At 37.3% G+C, this 18,873-nt stretch overlaps 1 protein-coding gene across 11 annotated transcripts in view; it reads left to right on the plus strand.

The window, feature by feature from the left end:
* Positions 1-18,873, plus strand: part of LOC149149294 (uncharacterized) — a 187,752-nt gene that overhangs the window by 15,276 nt on the left and 153,603 nt on the right. The window contains exons 1-3 of one of the 11 annotated variants that reach the window (XM_089445903.1): positions 12,433-13,208; positions 13,375-13,478; positions 13,594-13,693. The exons of 9 other annotated variants lie outside the window; for them this stretch is intronic. In XM_089445903.1, the coding sequence (XP_089302029.1) occupies positions 12,999-13,208; positions 13,375-13,478; positions 13,594-13,693 (414 nt within the window). In that variant the 5' untranslated portion in view covers positions 12,433-12,998. Of the gene's footprint in view, positions 1-4,841; positions 5,228-12,432; positions 13,209-13,374; positions 13,479-13,593; positions 13,694-18,873 lie in introns of those variants that run through there. One more of the 11 variants, XM_089445902.1, reaches the window with a different exon arrangement.

Here is an 18,873-nt window from a genome sequence, read left to right on the forward strand (position 1 = left end):
TTTTTCAGTCTGTTCCTGCGTTTTTCAACGGAACAGTTGTCACCTTTACCACATAAATTCAAAGCTATAATAGTAGAAAAGCAGAAAGATGAAGACGGGACGAAAGCAGTCCTGTCTTCGATGTCCCATTTAGATTATGATTCTGTGATATATATATAAAATATGTATATGTCTGAGAAAAGCAGATCCTACCTGCAAAAGATGCTATACTGCTTTTTTCACCCTTATCAATTGACGCCATTTTGCACTTACGTGTATGGTTGTGTATTGACAATGCATGATGTGACGAGGCCAAAAACACTAAAGAAAAAACAACGCGTTTGTTATGATTGCTTGTACATATAAATATATTAGCAGATTACATCATAATCATCTTTAGACTTCCACTATCATTTTTTTTTCTTTAATATAATGATTAACAAATCAATAGATCCTAAGGAAAAACTATGCAAAACATTTTTATTGATTTTCTGATCTGGACAAAGATGCGACTGTTTTAATATCGAATTAGCCAAGCAATCGATGTAGTATTTTGCGAGTTGAATTGGGTTTGGGTTTGTGATAGAGGCGATCTTCCGTCCATTTGTTTGGAATTTCTTTCCAAATTCCAGGGACAAGTGTCTCAGTAAATTGAAAGATTTCTCAATTGAAATTCCAGGGACAAGTGTCTCAGGGAATTGAATGCAATTAATTTATTGCATTATTCAAAGCTTGTATCTGTACCTGTGATTTCTCAGTTGAAAGATTGATTGATTGCATTATTTTTCAGCGTTTTGGGATTTAGTGATTTTGTTTTTTCAATTTACAGCTTTTGACAAGACAGACATCATCACTTTGAAAATGGAGAGTTTGTGAAAGTACATAGTTTGTTGCAAGTACATATACCTTTTGACTAAGAGGTTGATCATCAACTGTTAGTTTATTTAGATCCATTAAGATGAGGGTTCAAATTTTGGCTGATTTTGGTCTCTCGAAAATAAGATGCATCAAAATTTTGAGTTTGATTTATTGAAATTGAATGGTTGATTGATTAGAACGTTTAATCTTTATGTTCTAAGAAATTGATTTATTAGATTCTAAGGTCAGGGATAAAATCCGCAGGTTTATTGAAGCCTATTTATCTTCTAATGCATTATAATTATAATTTAAGATATGAGATATAAAAAATATGAGATAGTAAGTACTTTTAACATTAATCTATCTTTTAAAAAATTGGAATCAGAAAAATAATTATAAATTTATTAAATTTATGTGCAGTTACGACTGCCGCCTCTCCATACAGATCTCCAGAGTTCTCAGTGTCGAATTCAATTGGAAGCCGAACGATTAAAAGTAGTTTTGAAATTTCTGTTCATCTTGGACTCTGTGTGGACCGGACTAGAAGCAGGCCTGGTTTCAGATTTCATGCTGCATCAACCCTGGTCACCAATTCTGGCAAAACTACTAGCAGATCTTCATCATTAATTTCCTCTGAAGACCTACTTCTTGTCGAAGCCGAGCGTAAGATGCCTGCCGATACTTCCTTTGAAATCCTACTCGGATCTGGTCCCAAACGATCTGTCGAAGTTACCACAAAACCATTCCCGAACTTATCCACCTCATCGACACAAAGAGCACCATCAAAATTATTAGACCATAACAATTGCCCAGTTCATGTACTATTTATGTTGGCATTTTTCCTGATATTTTGATCCATAGCTACATCCGTTTTTCCTAAATATAGTGCCCCTCTGTGTCTCGCCATTTTTAGATTTCAGGTCTGTTTTCCAAGGGCTCTATTTGGCTGTTCCTTCGTGCCTCCTTTCAATGAAGACCTCAGCAGATAAGCAGGAGATGATTACTTGTTTTGTTCAAATGGTTGGAGAATCCACAGACAGGGCACAACAGTTTCTGCAGGCGAGCAACTGGCAGCTAGAGGAAGCAATCCAGTTATTCAATGCCCATAACCATGGTCAGGGCCGAGCTCGTGGGACAATGTTTTCTTCTTTCGCTTGTCCTCTGGACAGAAGATCCCTCCCCTCTTCTTCAACGGCTCAGAACATTCAAAATGACACATCCTGCGACTATGCGTGCCCGCCATTATCTGGGAAGAGGAAAAGCATGTGTGATCCAGATCCCTTGATACCTAATATGGACAACGGCTCCATGGGTCGCTCCTGTAAATGGCAAAGAGATGCCTCTGAGGTACCAGCTGCTGAATCTTCAAGAGAAGCCAAACGTCATTTACTGTCATTTCTGCCGGAGGAGCCACAAGAAGATAAAGGGCTCAATATTTGTAGGGTATGTGTCTGTTTCCCTGATGGCCAGAGAGTGTAGAGGAGGTTTCTGCGCACCGATCCAATGCAATTACTTTGGTCTTTCTGTTGCTCTCAAGTTCAAGAAGCTGCAGAGGGCCGGCCGTTTAGATTGGCATATATAGTTCCTGGTTCATCTCAGACATTAAATTATTATCATAAGAGCCTAAGCTTCGGAGATGCTGGATTTTCCAATTCGCTCATATCCATGATCTGGGAATGAGATGTGATTAATGCATCTGTAAGTAAATTGGGAAGATTTCAGCTTTCAATCAATAAGCATTTATCAGGGTTAATTGCTTTGTTCAGATAATAAGTATTTAGCAGGGTTGATTGCTTTCTTCAGTTTTGTTATAAGTTCTGATTCCTCATGTTTATTGAGAAAGAGAAAATTGAAGTGTAAATTTCTGGATAAGTTCTGATTCCTCATGTTTATTGAGAAAAAGAAAATTGAAGTGTAAATTTCTGTGTGATGAATCTAGTTTGATTGAGTATAACCCCCTTTATAGAAATAGTTATAGTTATTGAATTAGTTAAATATCTTGAACACAATAGATTGAGGTAATCTTTTACCTATGTGAACTGATCTGTATTCGTCAAATGTATTTATGTTTATTGAGATGCTGATTTGTATTCCTCAAATGTATTTATGTTTGTTGAGATGCTATTTTGATGTGCTCAATTTTGAATGATTGATTGGATTTTATTATATAAATAATTGAGAGAAACGAAGAATAATAATTTGTATAATTTTGATTAAAGATTTATTTTATTTTGGGCAATTTATGGACTAGGTTTAGTTTGAATGATTGAATTATTATAATATTTTTTATTTTGAACCAAAATACAATTCTTTCAATTTAACATTTCTATCGGCCTCTCTTTGCACCTTCCTTTTGGGGCAATTGCTAGTCAGTACGAGGTTTTTAATTCTTGGCATAATTAACTTAAGGCATTAAGAAATGAATTTAATGTATGCCGAGGACATCACGCATGCTGTCCACTTGGCCTTTGAACCTTCTCGACGCTAAATCTGCTCCATCCACTTGTCATCTCTCGCTCCAGGATTCACCAGCACATCGATGATTCTTCGTGATCCTATCCGATGGACGATGTAGATTACAGAGGAGGAGGGTTACAAGGAAACTAACTCACTCACCCCTCCCACAATTCGGCCTCATTCCTTCGCTACACGATTCAGTTTTCTTGCTTGCGACGATCTGTAAGGGTTTGCTTGCAACGATCTGCAAGGCTTTGCTGTCTCGGAGTCTGGTTTTGAGATATCATTAGCAATTTGGTTACTCGGGTAAGTTCATTGTTTTATACATCCTCTTCTGGGTTTTTAACTGATTACTCTAGATTTTCCTTAATTAATCTGACCTGATCTATTGAATGCTTAGGAATGGTTCTCGTTTATGCTCAATTCAACAGCTGGAGCAGGTTTAGTGCCCAGAGCCTCAACACCGGTGGGCATCTTAACCCTACTTGGAGTAAACCCTCTAGCGTTGTTCTTAATGTGAGCATGAGTATCGACTTGGGGTTTTTTACACAGGTTTTCATTCTTCCGAGGCATGAGTATCGACTTGGGGTTTTGTACACAAATTTTCTTCCATCCGGTGTTTCGTTTTGCACACAGGTTATTTGTTATAGGTGATGTTCACAGTCCTCTCTGCCGAACAGTTGCTTTATATATTTTCTTGATCCGTCCTCAATACCTTGCTTACATTTATTTGTTAATGGTGTACACGTACGAATGCACGAAGGTTATTAGGGTTATTTCAAGTTTCCTCCCACTACCTAGCTAATTAAGCCGATAGGCCTTCCTATGAATCAACAATCGTCTACCCATTTACCCTGCTCCGTTTGATCAGGTGAGACACTTTCAACCGTAGATTTGAAGTGTGGTTTTTGCTGCCGATTTTACAGCCAGTTGTTACGCATTTACGGCGGATTTCTAGGACACCACTTAGGTGCAGCACAATCCCAAGTCCAGGTGCATGCACCTGTCTGCACAAACTCCTCCCCCTACATTCGACACTACCCTCGCTCCCTTCATTACCTTTCCAACCTCCCAAACCCTCCTTATTGGCGGTCCAGGAAAATGGGAAGCACTAACGCCAATAAGCCTCTCAAGATCATTGCAGGAGCTGATGACTTCGGCTGCGTGCTCAAAGATTCCCTTATCGAACACCTCCGATCAAAGGGTATCCAAGTCCCGAAGAGGGCAAGAAGATACTCGATGCCTGGCTCGACACCCCTTTCAAGGTCCCGTACCCTGCCAACAAAGGGAATCCATGGCCTCCTGAGATCGCTGGCTTTTTAGAAAATTCCTTGCAGGAAATGCCCAAAATACCCGAACACAGCAAGCCTCAATTCGAATCCTCCTGCGCTTTCTGTTCATTATGCAAAACGAGAAACTTCCCAGATGTGGATATCATGCCCGAGGGATCCATGAGCATCATGCGAGAAAGGCCTACTGCTGCCATTGTCAAATTGAAGGCCGGAAGTATCGAGCTGGCCCATCACCATACCTTTGGGCATGATCTTCTTGTTGTGTCTGGGTCAAAGAGAGTGTGGAATCTCACTAAGAATCAGTGCTTCGATTTGGGCCCCGGGGATTATCTCTATACTCCTGCGCCATTTATTGCACTACAGGAACCATAGAGGTGATTTCATCCTCTCCAACTCGTCTAGGTCGCCTTCTATGAGTCAAGACATATAATGAATCTTCTGAGACCGGGGAAGGGGCCGACTGTGTTCTCTTCGTTTATGTGCTTGGAAGGCTTAATTGGGCTCCTGGAATTAAACTGTTTTACAGTCGAGGTGTGTGTCGGGAATCATGGTGAAGGTGGAAGTGACCATGGAGGTTGGAGCCAATGGAGTTGCCATAATCAAGATGACCAATCCGCCGGTCAATGCTCTGGCAGTAACACGTAAGGGCTCGAAATGATTTTTTACAAAATTGAAAATAGAAATCATAGAATCTGAGCTGAAACTGAAATTTTTATGTATTTGAGGGTTTTAACGATGCTTGATTTAAGGATCAGATGTTTGTTTTCATGATGTTTTTAGGTTTAAAAGGGTTTTAATTGCTGTTTTTTTAGTATTAATTATTACATGTTTTATGCTATTTTCGTTTTCATTCTAGTAAAAGCTAGGGTTAATCGTCAAATCTACTGGAAACCTGTTTGTGAGATAAAATGTTGATTTTCTGATAGAAAAGATAAATTATTTGGTGTCGAATTCAGATTGGTATAAAGAGGTCTGCAGATTCTGAAAACTTCATTTTGAAAATCCTAGCACGATCAGGGGAGTGATAATTTTAAGGAAAGAAAATTGACTTATTTTATTTAAATTTTGTTTAGAAGTTTTTACAACTCTACAAAATGACAATTGTGGAAATTTGGCACAATATTGTTGAAGTTACCAGACTTGACTCTGAGAATGGCTTGGCCAAAGCCCAACAGTTTGGAAATTAAATTGTCAAAGTGATCAATCTCGACTTCGAGTACGAATTGTAAAGGCCCAATATCAAGAGTTAATTCGAACTCTGGAAAAACTTGTAAATTGATTTGGGAATGTAAAAGATACACTAAATTTACTTTTTCTGGGCAGGGGTAAACACTTTTTTATGGTCTGTTGGGAGCAATAAATCCCAACTTCATCCCATAAAGCCTCTATTAATGCGGGTGCTATCAATATTCGCCGATTCATACACGAGTGGGGCTATATTCCAGCTGCGGTTTGAACCTGGGTTGTTATTGTGGTGACTCCCCTGTCTCGACCTCTAGACCATAGCTCAACAAAGGAAAAAATACCTTCGGGGGAGAAAATATGTTTTTGATTAATACAAGTATTTATGACAGCTATAAAACGGGAATATTAAAGACAACTCATTTTAGATTTTATATACACACACATACTTGAAATGCAATAGATTCTCGATAGGTGACACAGGTTTGTTGGTTGGCTGCTGTCGAATTAGGTTAGAAAAACAAACACAACGAGTGTCTTTTTGGGTTCTCTCTGTCTTTTAGATAGAGATGGCAAAGTCTGAAACATCACTTGGAAGTCGGAACTTATTGAATCAGTTTGACTCGCCTGTGACCTTGAGTCTGAATATATGACTCGGGGTCAAGTTAGATTTGGTTTCCTCAAAGAACAGAGTCGAACTTGGAAATTCTTATTTTTAATTCATCAATTTGAAAAAGTTCTCGCCACCTATTTCTCTTTGACTTTTATGTGTAGAATTGCAACCCTTATGCCTGAAGCATGTATCATCTTCTGTGTATAATTGCAACCCTTATGCCTTAAGCATGCTATAAGCTACCAATATATGTATCGTCTTTTCACTGCCTTTGGGTTCATAGAGAAATGGATCCACTTGGTTCTTTCTCTCTTCTCAAAAGCTTTCTTCTCGATCCTTATTAATGGATATCGTTCAACTATTTTCATCCCTTTTAGAGGTATAATACAAGGTAATCCTATCTCTCCCTTTTTATTAACAAGTCATAATTAACAAAGCTTGACAATCACTTCCATGATTCATTTTATGGGAGACTTGGAGAGAATGTAGTAGGAAAATTAAAAAAAAAACTCACAATTTAAAGAAGATGCTTGTGGTAAATTTATCGAAAACATTAGGGAAACTATTTTATCCTGCAATTGGCCCCCCCAAGATTCAATCTGCAACCACCAGGAAGTTATAATTCTTCAATCATTAGATATTTTTCCCTCTTTTCAAATCTCCTCGAGTTCCCTCTTCCAAAATGCAACATTCCTTCTAAATGGAGTGCCCCTCTTCTTGGAGCAATAAAACTAAACTTTGATGGTGCCTCTAAAGGCAACCCTAGTCTGCCTATCTAAGAATGAACTTTCAAAGATGCTATAGAATTTATGCTAAATATTTTTGCAGGATTGATAGGCATAGACAACAACATCTTTACAGAGCTATATGTGTTGAAATGGGTTGAAGTTGGATATGTTGAGTTTATGCGACACTTGATAATCAGGTTTAGGTCTTATAATCTCTAATACAAACTCACTCAAATTCCACAAAAAACCTCTTTGCACAACAAAATCTACACACATAGGTGAATCAACTAGTGCACATGACAATTTTTAACTTTTTAAACCCTTCATCATGATCTAGGATTAAAGGATATCCCTCACCCAATCAATGCTTGACTGATCTAGGGCTTGTAGATTTTATGTTATGAGATAACCCATCAGTTAGGCCATTCTCTACTTGTTTCTTCTCATTCGTTGGCCCTATTCATCACACTACATTCTCATTCACTTCTGCCCTAAATTCACACTTCGATACAAATCTTTGGCTGCCCTAATCTCATATCGCAACCATGGAAAATTAGCCTTAGATCTATGGCCTTATCACTAGGTCATGATCTGATTTGTAAGATTCTCGACCCTTTCTTCCATCACAATTTGAGCGCATCCAAAAGTAGATCTTAGGGAAATGACTTGAGGTTTGTAGCACCACAAAATTAGTCCTTCCTAGGCCTTAGCCTTTACATAGAAAGAGTCTCCTCTTCTTGCGTAGATCCGCCTTCCTTGAGGACATAATGAAATGGAGAACCTTCCCCACAACTATGAGCAACCTCGACCTTTTTCCAGTCTTGGATCTACCCTTTTATGCTCTCACTCATCCTTCATTAGGTCTCTGTGACTCCTGAGGTACTCATATCTCTTCCTAGGGCATGATTACACAAGATAAGCCATCTTTTTTATGTGTCTTCTAGTGATCTACGACTTGGTTTCTTATAGTTTCTATTGGGCAACGTTTAGCCCTCTCTAGGGTCTTCTTCAAGCCTTGCAAACTTTTCCTTTTACAATAATATCCCCAACTAAAATAAGGTAAGGGTTTCTTCCAGTTAATTAAAACACCATCATGGTTGGCTTAGGTTACGATAAGTCCTTTTAGGGTTCTCCACTTGCTACGATCAGTAAATAATAATTATTTTGCTAGATTTCACCCACACCTTGGGTACAAAACCATAATGCTTGGGGTTCTTCGCCCACAAACCCTTTTGTGGTGCAAACTCACATAAACCCAACTCCTATGGTTGTGGAGTACCTCCCAAGCTACACAATTCAAGAGGATATTCAAAATGGATACAACAAATTATTGATAGAAGGGGATTAAAAATGATCATAAGCATGCTTAAAAAAATTCAAAATGGATTCCTCCCTTCCAAGTTGTTGAAGTGTTGGATATTGGAGGGAGGCCTAAAAAGGATTTACACCACCCTTATGAAAATACTAGCCTCTACTGTGTCTCTTATGAGAAGATTGGAGAGTATATTCTCTTATAGATAAGAAAAATAGGGAGGTTTGTTGGACGATGGCTCACTTGATTCAGTGTGGAACAAAGTCAATCAGGAACCTCTCAAGATGTAGTGTTTGGAATTTGGTACATTGGGCTATTTCTTTGAATGACTATAATAAGTGGGCATTCCTCGCTAAGAACTAGTGATGGTTGTTCTCACAACAAGGAAATGAAAAAGAAGTCAATTATCAACCAATAACAAGGACAACCATTAGTTGTTATTTTTGAATGCAATCTCACTCATTACCATTACTCAAGGAAAACCATACCACCTAAGGGAAACTTTGATTATTACCAGATGTATCTAGGTTGTGGACTTTAAATTTGTGACCTTACATTCTCTGAAGGGGAGCGAAAGATTCTTGGAAGGTGAGCTTTCAAGGTTTTGGACTGTAAATCTATTTCCTTACATTCTCTTAAGGTGAGCTTTCACTAAGTCAGAAAGAGTGTTAGATCTTACACTAATCCCAAAAGGTATTTTCAACCTAAGTAGTATTTATAAGAAAGTTAATATCTATGTCTCCACCATCATCAAAGTTAAGAGTAGTGGGATCATATACTTTAAAACAACATTTAACTTCAATCCCATAAAGAAAGTAAATACTACCATTCATTATATTTGACTTTTTATCCATCAAACTTTATGAATTTGTACCATCTTCATCAAAGCTAGAATAGGTGGATAATGTGCTTTAACAACATCTAAGCTAGAGTAAATGGATAACATGCTTTTTAACAACGTCTAATCTTGATCATATAAATAGAATAAAATAGATACCATTTTTTATAATTTTCTTTTATAAAATATTTTCGCAAATCTAATTTTAGAATAAATTTAAAAATTAACTTAAAAATAATTTTAAAATAATAAATTATTTAAAAACTTAAATTGAAATTGAAATTATTAACAAAATTAAATTTAATATTAAAAAAATATAATAAAAAAACAGTGTTTTATATCATTAAATGGTTATACCATGAATAATGGTCCTTTTCGAAAAAAATTCAAAAAGCAATCATCCTACTTTGCCAGCCTGTTTTTGTGCTTATCTGTACTAGGCCACGCTGTTGGGGATGGATTTCAAAATTTTCGAAAATCGCAGGGTAACGGACGGATTTAAAATTTTCACTGAAACAACATATAATGGCTGCGATTCTATTAAATTGGAATGTAGGTAGATAAGTAGAGCGGTGCGGAGCGTCATTTGGGAGTGGAGATTTTTTGTTTGATGTTTGCTTTTCATACCTGGTGTTAAGCATGGCCATGCGCAGTTTCTTGTTGATCTGTTGTATTGCTATGTTGTGATTTTTTCCATTGTTCTGGTGTTTTCTATTTTCCTTTTTTGTTTTCCTCTTATTCTGATTTTTATTTGTGAGGATTTTTCTTGGGGTTTTGATCTGTGAGAGTTGAAAGGGAGGGAGGATATGAAGATATGATAAAATTAGGAGCAGAATGAACCTTTGGTATTCACTCTTTTCTTTTTTTCATGTTTGATTTGTAGATGACAATGTATTTATTCTGTATTAATTCATTCTATAGGGTACCTGCATTTTATTTCAGGGTGCAGAGTTCCTGGGCTGGAGGAGAAGCAGGGGCAAAGTTTCAGGGCCACAGGTAAATCAATTTAAAAATGAATTTGTGTTTGTTTTTTAGTTTCTTAATTGTTTTTAAGGATATAAGAAATTCTGCAGGGTCACAGTTCCGCAGGGTTTTTAAGGATATAATTCTGCAGGGTCATACTGTAGTAATTCTGAAGAGTCATTCTGTAATAATTATGCAGGGTATTATTTTTCAGGGGCAGAGTTCTGGGGCTGGAGGAGTTGCAGGAGGAGAATTTCCGGGCCAGAGAAAACGCAACGGCGGGGCTCTTACACAAGTTATTGTAAATTTCACTATGCTTTTTATTTTTCTTATTCCTCCTTTTTGTCTACACCATAGAGCCTCGAAGCATAAGATGCCAACATAAAAGCAAACATGGAAAGCATAATATTATGCTAACAAAAGAAAAAAATATTAGTCCAGTGATTTCTGGTCACTTTGGACATCCAATTCAACAACAAATTTCTTCTGCTTAATCTACCTTTGGACACATAAATTTGCAGAAATTTTTCTCTGCATATTGATTCTGCCTCTGTTTTTGCTCTACTGAGCTTTGGTGTGAAGTTGCAAAAGCCATGGAAATTTTGACTGGAGTAGCAACTGGAGTAGCAACTGAAGTAGCATCCAGAACCATAAGCAGTGTTGTTATTGCTCCACTCAACCAGCGCATAGATGACGTTCTTCGCAGAGATGAAAACACTCAACTTCTGCAAGATTAGCTCAACCGTATGAAGGCACTCTTACAAGACATTAACAATCAGATTCAACATGAGCAAAGAAGCCCCCCGGACACTCTACAAAATTGGTTGCAAAGGCTTCACCATTCACTGGAAGATGCTAAAGGTGTCATAGATCGCGCCCAACAACATAGATGGTGTTTAGATTGCATTTTCTGCAAGCCCAGACTCGCTACGCAAATTAGAGAATGGAATACGAATTTCGATCAACTCTTCAGCAATCTTCAAAGAGACTTTTCAATCTTTTGTGATGCCCAACAGATGGTATCGTCGGCACCATTGTAAGCAGAGGCATTGCTTCAGACAGTATCGGAGTCTGGATTTGTGGGATTCGGGATCAAAAATGGCGAGATGCAGCTGTGGAGATGGCTCGACGACGAAGATCCACAATTTCGCATAATGGGCATTTACAGCATGGGCGGCATCGGCAAAACAGCGCTTCTGAAAACAATCTACAATGCATACAAGACAGATAAGTTGTTCGAAGCCGTAATTTGGACAACTGTTTCTCAAACTTATAACATTGTAGACCTGCAGAGTATCATTGCAGAGGAAATCAATTTAAATCTAGGGAGCACTACTTCAAATGCTGAGAGCAGTTCTGCCGTTGATATGAAGGCACTCATTACAAGACATTAACACTTTGCTACCTCTATCATTGCCCACTGGGACGCCCAATTCTTCATCCAGTTGAAGTTCCCTCCACATGTCATCTAATACCAGAAGAAATTTCTTTTGCCTCAGACATGCACAGAGTTCATGCACAGAAATTTCTTCTGGTATTAGATGACATGTGGAGGGAACTTCAACTGGATGAAGAATTGGGTGTCCCCGTGGGCAATGATAGAGGTAGCAGAGTGCTAATGTCTTGTAATGTGTGCCTTCATATCAACGGCAGAATTGCTCTCAGCATTAGAAGTAGTGCTCCCTAGATTTAAATTGATTTCCTCTGCAATGATACTGTGCAGGTCTGCAATGTTATAAGTTTGAGAAACAGTTGTCCAAATTACGGCTTCGAACAACTTACCTGTCTTGTATGCATTGTAGATTGTTTTCAGAAGCGCTGTTTTGTCGATGCCGGCGATGCCGTAAATGCCCATTATGCGAAATTGCGGATCTTTGTTGTCTCGCCATCTCCGCAGTTGCATCTCGCCATCTTTGATCCCGGATCCCACAAATCCAGACTCCGGTACTGTCTGAAGCAATGCCTCTGCTTGCAGTGGTGCCGACGATACCATCTGTTGGGCGTCACGAAAGATTGAAAAGTCTCTTTGAAGATCGCTGAAGTTTTGATCGAAATTCGTATTCCATTCTCTAATTTGCATAGCGAGTCTGGGCTTGCAGAAAATGCAATCTAAACACCATCTATGTTGTTGGGCGCGATCTATGACACCTTTGGCATCTTCCGGTGAATGGTGAAGCCTTTGCAACCAATTTTTTAGTGTGTCCGGGGGGCTTCTTTGCTCATGTTGAATCTGACTGTTAATGTCTTGTAAGAGTGCCTTCATACGGTTGAGTTGATCTTGCAGAAGTTGAGTGTTTTCATCTCTGCGAAGAACGTCATCTATGCGCTGGATGAGTGGAGCAATAACAACACTGCTTATGGTTCTGGATGCTACTTCAGTTGCTACTCCAGGTGCTACTCCAGTCAAAATTTCCATGGCTTTTGCAACTTCAGACCAAAGCACAGTAGAGCAAAAACAGAGGCAGAATCAATATGTAGAGAAAAATTTCTGCAAATTTATGTGTCCAAAAGTAGATTAAGCAGAAAAAATTTGCTGTTGAATTGGATGTCCAAAGTGAGCAGAAATCACTGGAATAATATTTTTTTTCTTTTGTTAGCATAATATTATGCTTTCCGTGTTTGCTTTTATGTTGGCATCTTATGCTTCGAGGCTCTGGGATGTAGAAAAAAAGACGCAGGAATAAGAAAAATAAAAGCATAGTGAGATTTACAATAACTCGTGTGAACGCCCCAATATCAATTATGTGATGTTTTTATTGAGATAATTAAGCCAGTCATGTCGGCAGATGATAATAATTCAACGTCAGCATCAGTAAAACGCATTACAAGGGATACATTATGGATATGTCTGGATAATGGATTGCGGTTATTGCATCCGTTCATGCCCTTTGTTACTGAAGAGTTATGGCAACGCTTACCCCAAAGACTAGGGGATACTTCAAGGAAGGAATCATTTATGATTTCTGATTATCCTACAGTCGTTGAGGTTTGCAATGCAAATCTTTTAATGTTTGTATTAGTTTGAAGGAATCTCTTATATTTCAATATTTTTTTTAGCAACTTTGTTTAAGTTTGCCTTTCTAACATATTTGTAGAAATGTTATAGACATTAAATAGTTGTAGATCTTCTTGATGTTTCTTGTGTATTGCAGGAGTGGACAGATGATGAAATTGAATCGCAGATGGTTCTTATTGAATCATCAGTAAGGTCAATAAGATCTCTTCGAATGGATTATTTATTACTTCCAAAGCAAAGGTATGCAGAGGAATTTTACAATCATGTCCACATTATAATATTCTTTTTTTATATTTGCCATTAAGATGAGCTTTATTTTGGAATATTTTGGTCTAAGAGGACATTCTCATGCCAGGCCAGAGGCTTCCCTTCTATGCAAAACAGATGAAGTGGCCACAGTAGTTGAAAAGGGTGCTACAGAGATTTGCACGCTTGCTTCCTTAGCATCACTGAAGGTACGGCTACACTGAAACTTGTATTTTTTATTCAATGTCCTGTTGAACTTGTCAAACTCCATAATTATTATTTGTTAGGTTGGGGTTCATGGTTAACTTACTAATAAAACATTTATGCGAGTAATTGACATTGTTTTTGCTTTTCACTTGGTGGTTATTGATTATTATAAAGCTTGTTAAAATTTATGCATGCATCTACTCAAAAAAATTATGCATTTTGATTGATATTCATTTCAATGGATTAATCCATTTATATTTTAATTCCTTCATGTTTAACTTCAGTCAGGGAAAATTTGTGTAAGAAAGCTGAGGTTTTCTGAAGCCAGAAACTTAGCCTGATTTTATGATTTTTATCCCTAACATTTTCCTGAATTTCCAAAATAAAACCCCAACAATGATTTCAGGGAAGGAAGATGGAAGGAGGTGGGAAATGGGTATGATGGAAATAGGAGAAGAAATGTGGAGAAGGAATATCAAATATGAATTGACAGAAATATAGGAGGGGATGGAAAATATTGCAGAATGTAAAGGTAATGAAATAGAAGCTCATGTCTACAGCAGTTGAATGAAGATAATGATGTTCATTGGAAAAGAACCAGATTCCAATACAAGTGGAGAAGGAAGCATTAATTCTATAATGTCAATAATACTTGTTAATATTTATGATTGAGAGAAAGAAGAGGATATCTATGAAAATTGAGATGATAAGTGCGGGTAGGTTATGTTTCTCTTCCTCAACTTGGGTCTAAGTAACCAACCTAGGGTGTATGGATGTGTTGACCTTCTACTGTAAATGCTACGCATTATTTACAGCATTGTTATACAAAGGGCTCATGATGGAAAATATAGCAGAGGAAATCCAGGGAAGAAATATGAATTGACAGAAATATAGGAGGGGATGGAAAATACTGCAGAATGTAAACGAAATAAAATAGAAGCTCATATCTACAGCAGTCGAAGGAAGATAATAATGTTTAATGGAAAAGAACCGGATTCCAATACAAATGGCAGAGAAACATAAATTCTATATTGTCAGTAATAATTGTTAATATTTATGATTGAGAGAAAGAAGAGGATATAAATGAAAATGGATGGTAAGTCTGGGTAGGTTATTTTGCTTTACCCCAAAATGGGGCTAAGTGACCAACTTAGGGTGTATGGGTGTGTTAACTTTCCACTGTTGATTTATATTTTTGGGAGCCATTTGTAATGTGAATAATAATGCTGTAAATAAGGCTTAACATTCACATTGCAGAGGGATGCATCCCTGATTTTTGGGAAAGGAATCATTACAGTTATGGCATTTATCCTAGGTTGGCATGGGGATGCCTGTGGGATGTCGCTTGTCAAATGGTGATATCCTTGAAAATGTCAAGGTGTTCCCTGGTCCCCATAATATGATTTTTTATTAATTTCTTGTACAGACTAAAATCTAAGCCTCATGGTATAAATATGATATTTGTTACTGATATGACAATTTATTAGAAAAGTTGTATAGACACAGATACATGATTGCCAATATATATATATATATATATTCAGAGGTTCAATGCTATATATTCCATATGAGGAATATACATATACTGTCAACTTGTGTCATGTCACACGCGGGAATTGAACCTGGGTGGGGAGGATTCCATTCCTTCCTCCCAACCACCCGGGATAACCGCTATATATATATATTATTATTATTATTATATATTTTTTTTAGAAGAAAAACTCATTATATTTTATTAAGAAATATACGTGTTGCTGTCCATGAGGAATTTAAAGGAGAAACTCAGATTGATACAAACTTGAGACATGGAATCATTGTTGATTTTATAGCATGCAAGAGGAGAAGTCCTCTTTAGGTGGTTGTTCGAGAGGAGCAAATTAATATGATTTCTTTCCTAAGTTTAACTTAGGAAACACACATTAATTAATTTAATCAATTAATGTTGGGTAATTGAGCAAATTCCTGAGGATAAATAAGTTAGTTATTTAAGTGACTTAGATCTATTCTCAACCATTAATCTATGTGGGTTAGGATTTAATCTTTAACTGTTTATTACTTTGGAGATTGAGGGTTAGGGATTATGCTCAATTTGAAATTATAAAAGAAGCCTAAAGGAGAGGATGAAGACACAATTGTTTTGGAGGGATTCCGGTAGATTTGAATGAGCCTATTGCAAGTTTGTGAAAGGCTGAAGAAATCAGAAAGTGAGCAGCAAGGGACAAGAAGGGTTTTCTGGAAGGGAAATTGATGGAGGTTGAATTTTTAGGGGAGCGAGGCCAAGATCTTTGAGAAGAAGGCCAGGTTTTCTGTGCAGGCCAAATTTGTGGAGCAAGGCCAAGTTTCCACCCATGGGCATGTGGAGCAAGGGTGGCCATTTTTCCCAGCGCATAGGCCGTACAGGTGGGGGCCATAATTCACAAGTGGAAGCTGGGATTTCCCATGGCCGTGTTTATTCCAGGAGGGCCGAATTTCTCTTGGGCTGAAAATGCAGTGGGATTTTTCTAGGTTCTATTTTTTTTCTTCTTTCTGTGTATTTTTAGGGTCATTTTCTTTGTGAGGGGAGCCCTAAATTTTCTAGATAAAATTTAATTAAGGACAGGTTTTTTGGGGCAAATTAACTGTGTTTTCAGTGGTTGTTTTATGATTGATTTTCTAAATATTTCTGCTGCAACATTATTGAGTTAAAAGTACTAGAGTATTTTTGTTTTGGAGTTTTCAGAATCTATTCACAACATAAATTTAATTTGTTTTTTTGTGTTGGCTCATCCCACGAGGATTTGAACCTTAAATCTCATTTTTTACAGATTACTTCATATCATGATGATTGCCAATTGAGCTGCACCCCATGGGCAACAAAAAATTAATTCTTTGAGTTGAATATTTTCTGGGCATAAAATAGCTGTAGGAAACAAAAATTTGAAATTGGTACTTGGAAATTAACATGGTATCAGAGTACTTGAAACCAATGTTGTGAAAATCGTGATCGGGATTAAAGCGGCGCGGGGAACAAATCGGAATTATTGGGAAAAAATCGGGAAAAAATCGTTTGGTACAAAAATATTCATTTTTTTTCAAATTTTTTAATATCTAAACCATCTACAACATAAAATAAATACATTGACACATAAATATGATAAAAAAACTAATATATAAGATGTTTAATATCATTTCTAGCGCTAAAATCACACATAACATTGAATCATGTCATGAATAGTAAGTCCTGACTCCTGAGTCCCAACTCAGCCTCAAAATATCAACAAAAAATATGATAATGTATCTCATCATGTCATAATGTCATATACAATAAAATGAAAGTCTAATCCTATTGATTTCCTCTGCCCCTCTTGCGAGAAAATGCCACAGCTTTCCCTTTCCCTCTAGATGTAGATGCTGGTGCCTATGCTGGTGGAGATGGCAGTGGAGTCTGATGTGCTCTAGAAGCTGAAGAACTAGAAGTAGGAGCTATAGGAGGTAGATCACGTTCTCTTCTGGTGGCAGGGGTAGCCCGGGCAGGTGGTGTCACTTGGAAACATTACAATCTCCCAATCCTGAAATCCTGAAAAATTGATAAGTCTGCTGGATTTTAAATGAAATCTAAAATTCTACTTTCTCCATATGAAATCCAATGAGGCTGGAACCACTCTCAAACATCCTGAGTCATTTCATGGTAATGTTAAAAATTTAAGTAAAAGGATGAAAATGATGATTCAGGAGAATGTCACTTTTAATTTAAGTAATGTGACATTCTCCTTAATCTTAATTTTCATCCTTTTACTTTAAGAATTTAACATTACCATGAATAGCATATCCATACTAGGGCCTAGACTTGATCATTAAGCTTCCCCACTCAAAAATTATTTGTTTCTTTCAAAAAAAATTGCATGAAAAAACCCAAAAAAACGTTATAAAACTATGCTGTCGCAACCCCTGGTGATTTTTTTGAGTTTTTATCGCGATTTTTTCATAAAACCGCTATTTTTTCAATAAAAATCGGCAAAAAAAAAATCCGGCGATTTTTTCGTTTAATTATCGCAATTTTATCGGCAGAGGGAAAAAATCACGATTTTCACAACACTGCTTGAAACTCTAAAAAAGGGAAGATTAGTAGCACAAGGGTTATAATAGCAGATTTTTACTCTCAGCAGAAGGGTTTTGTGGCTAAATGTTTGATTTGAGAAAAAAATAAAAAATGACCTCTACCGGGTTGAGATTTGAAGACCAGATGGAAGGGGCATCTAATTTCAGTCCAGGGAAGGAGAGAATTTCACTAATTCTCATGGAAAAGTGCCCATGAGAATTTGTTGATACTGATATACAACCTCCTTCGAATCCTACAACACATGCCACTCACAATTTCAAGGATGTGAAAGTTAGATGCATCATTTTCAACACTGTGAAGGATCATGTGATCCTTAAAATATCAAGAAAGAACAATGCTTGTGAGATGTGGACGACTTTGGCAACGCTGTATCAGAGTGATAGCTCGAATCGAAAGAGGGTGTTGAGAGAGAAATTGAAAAACACCAAGATGAATAGATCGGATATAGTGGCATCATAACTCTCCGAGATTTAGCAAGTTCTGGATGAGCTTGCAATTGTTGAGGAAGCTGTGTCAGAGGATGAGCTTGTTAAGATAGCCTTGAGAGGGTTTTCCAAACAATTGGCTACCTTTGTGATAGGGATCCTAGCACGAGATAAGCTTCTGGATTGGAATAGACTATGGGAAAATTTCACTCAAAAGGAGATTTGTGAGGAGTCATTGTCTAGTGGATACCTTTGTGACAAGGATCCTAGCATGAGATAAGCTTTTGGATTGGAATAGACTATGGGAAAATTTCTCTCAAAAGGAGATTTGTGAGAATTCATTGTCTAGTGGCTACCTTTGTGACAGGGATCCTGTTAGAAAATCAGAAAGGCAGAAATATTTTCTTATACTTGTTAATTACTTGTGATGTTCTTGACTTCTTATTAGGTTTTCTTTATATCTTTTTTCTTTTAGTTCATCAAGCAATTACCAAAGAAAAGGCACATAAAACAATGGACACTAGATATAGGCACTATGGCAAGGCAAAACCCCCGCAAGGGGAAAACCCAGTCAAAATTCTCTTCCTTTCAATAATATTCTTTGAGACTCTTCACCCTAGACGAAGACCAAACCTTCCCTTCACACCAAGTTAGCCTC

Source organism: Pinus tabuliformis, chromosome 9 (assembly GCF_031772625.1).
Source record: "Pinus tabuliformis cultivar Carrire ecotype Pingquan chromosome 9, CPIR1, whole genome shotgun sequence".
NCBI classification, from domain to species: Eukaryota; Viridiplantae; Streptophyta; class Pinopsida; order Pinales; family Pinaceae; genus Pinus; species Pinus tabuliformis.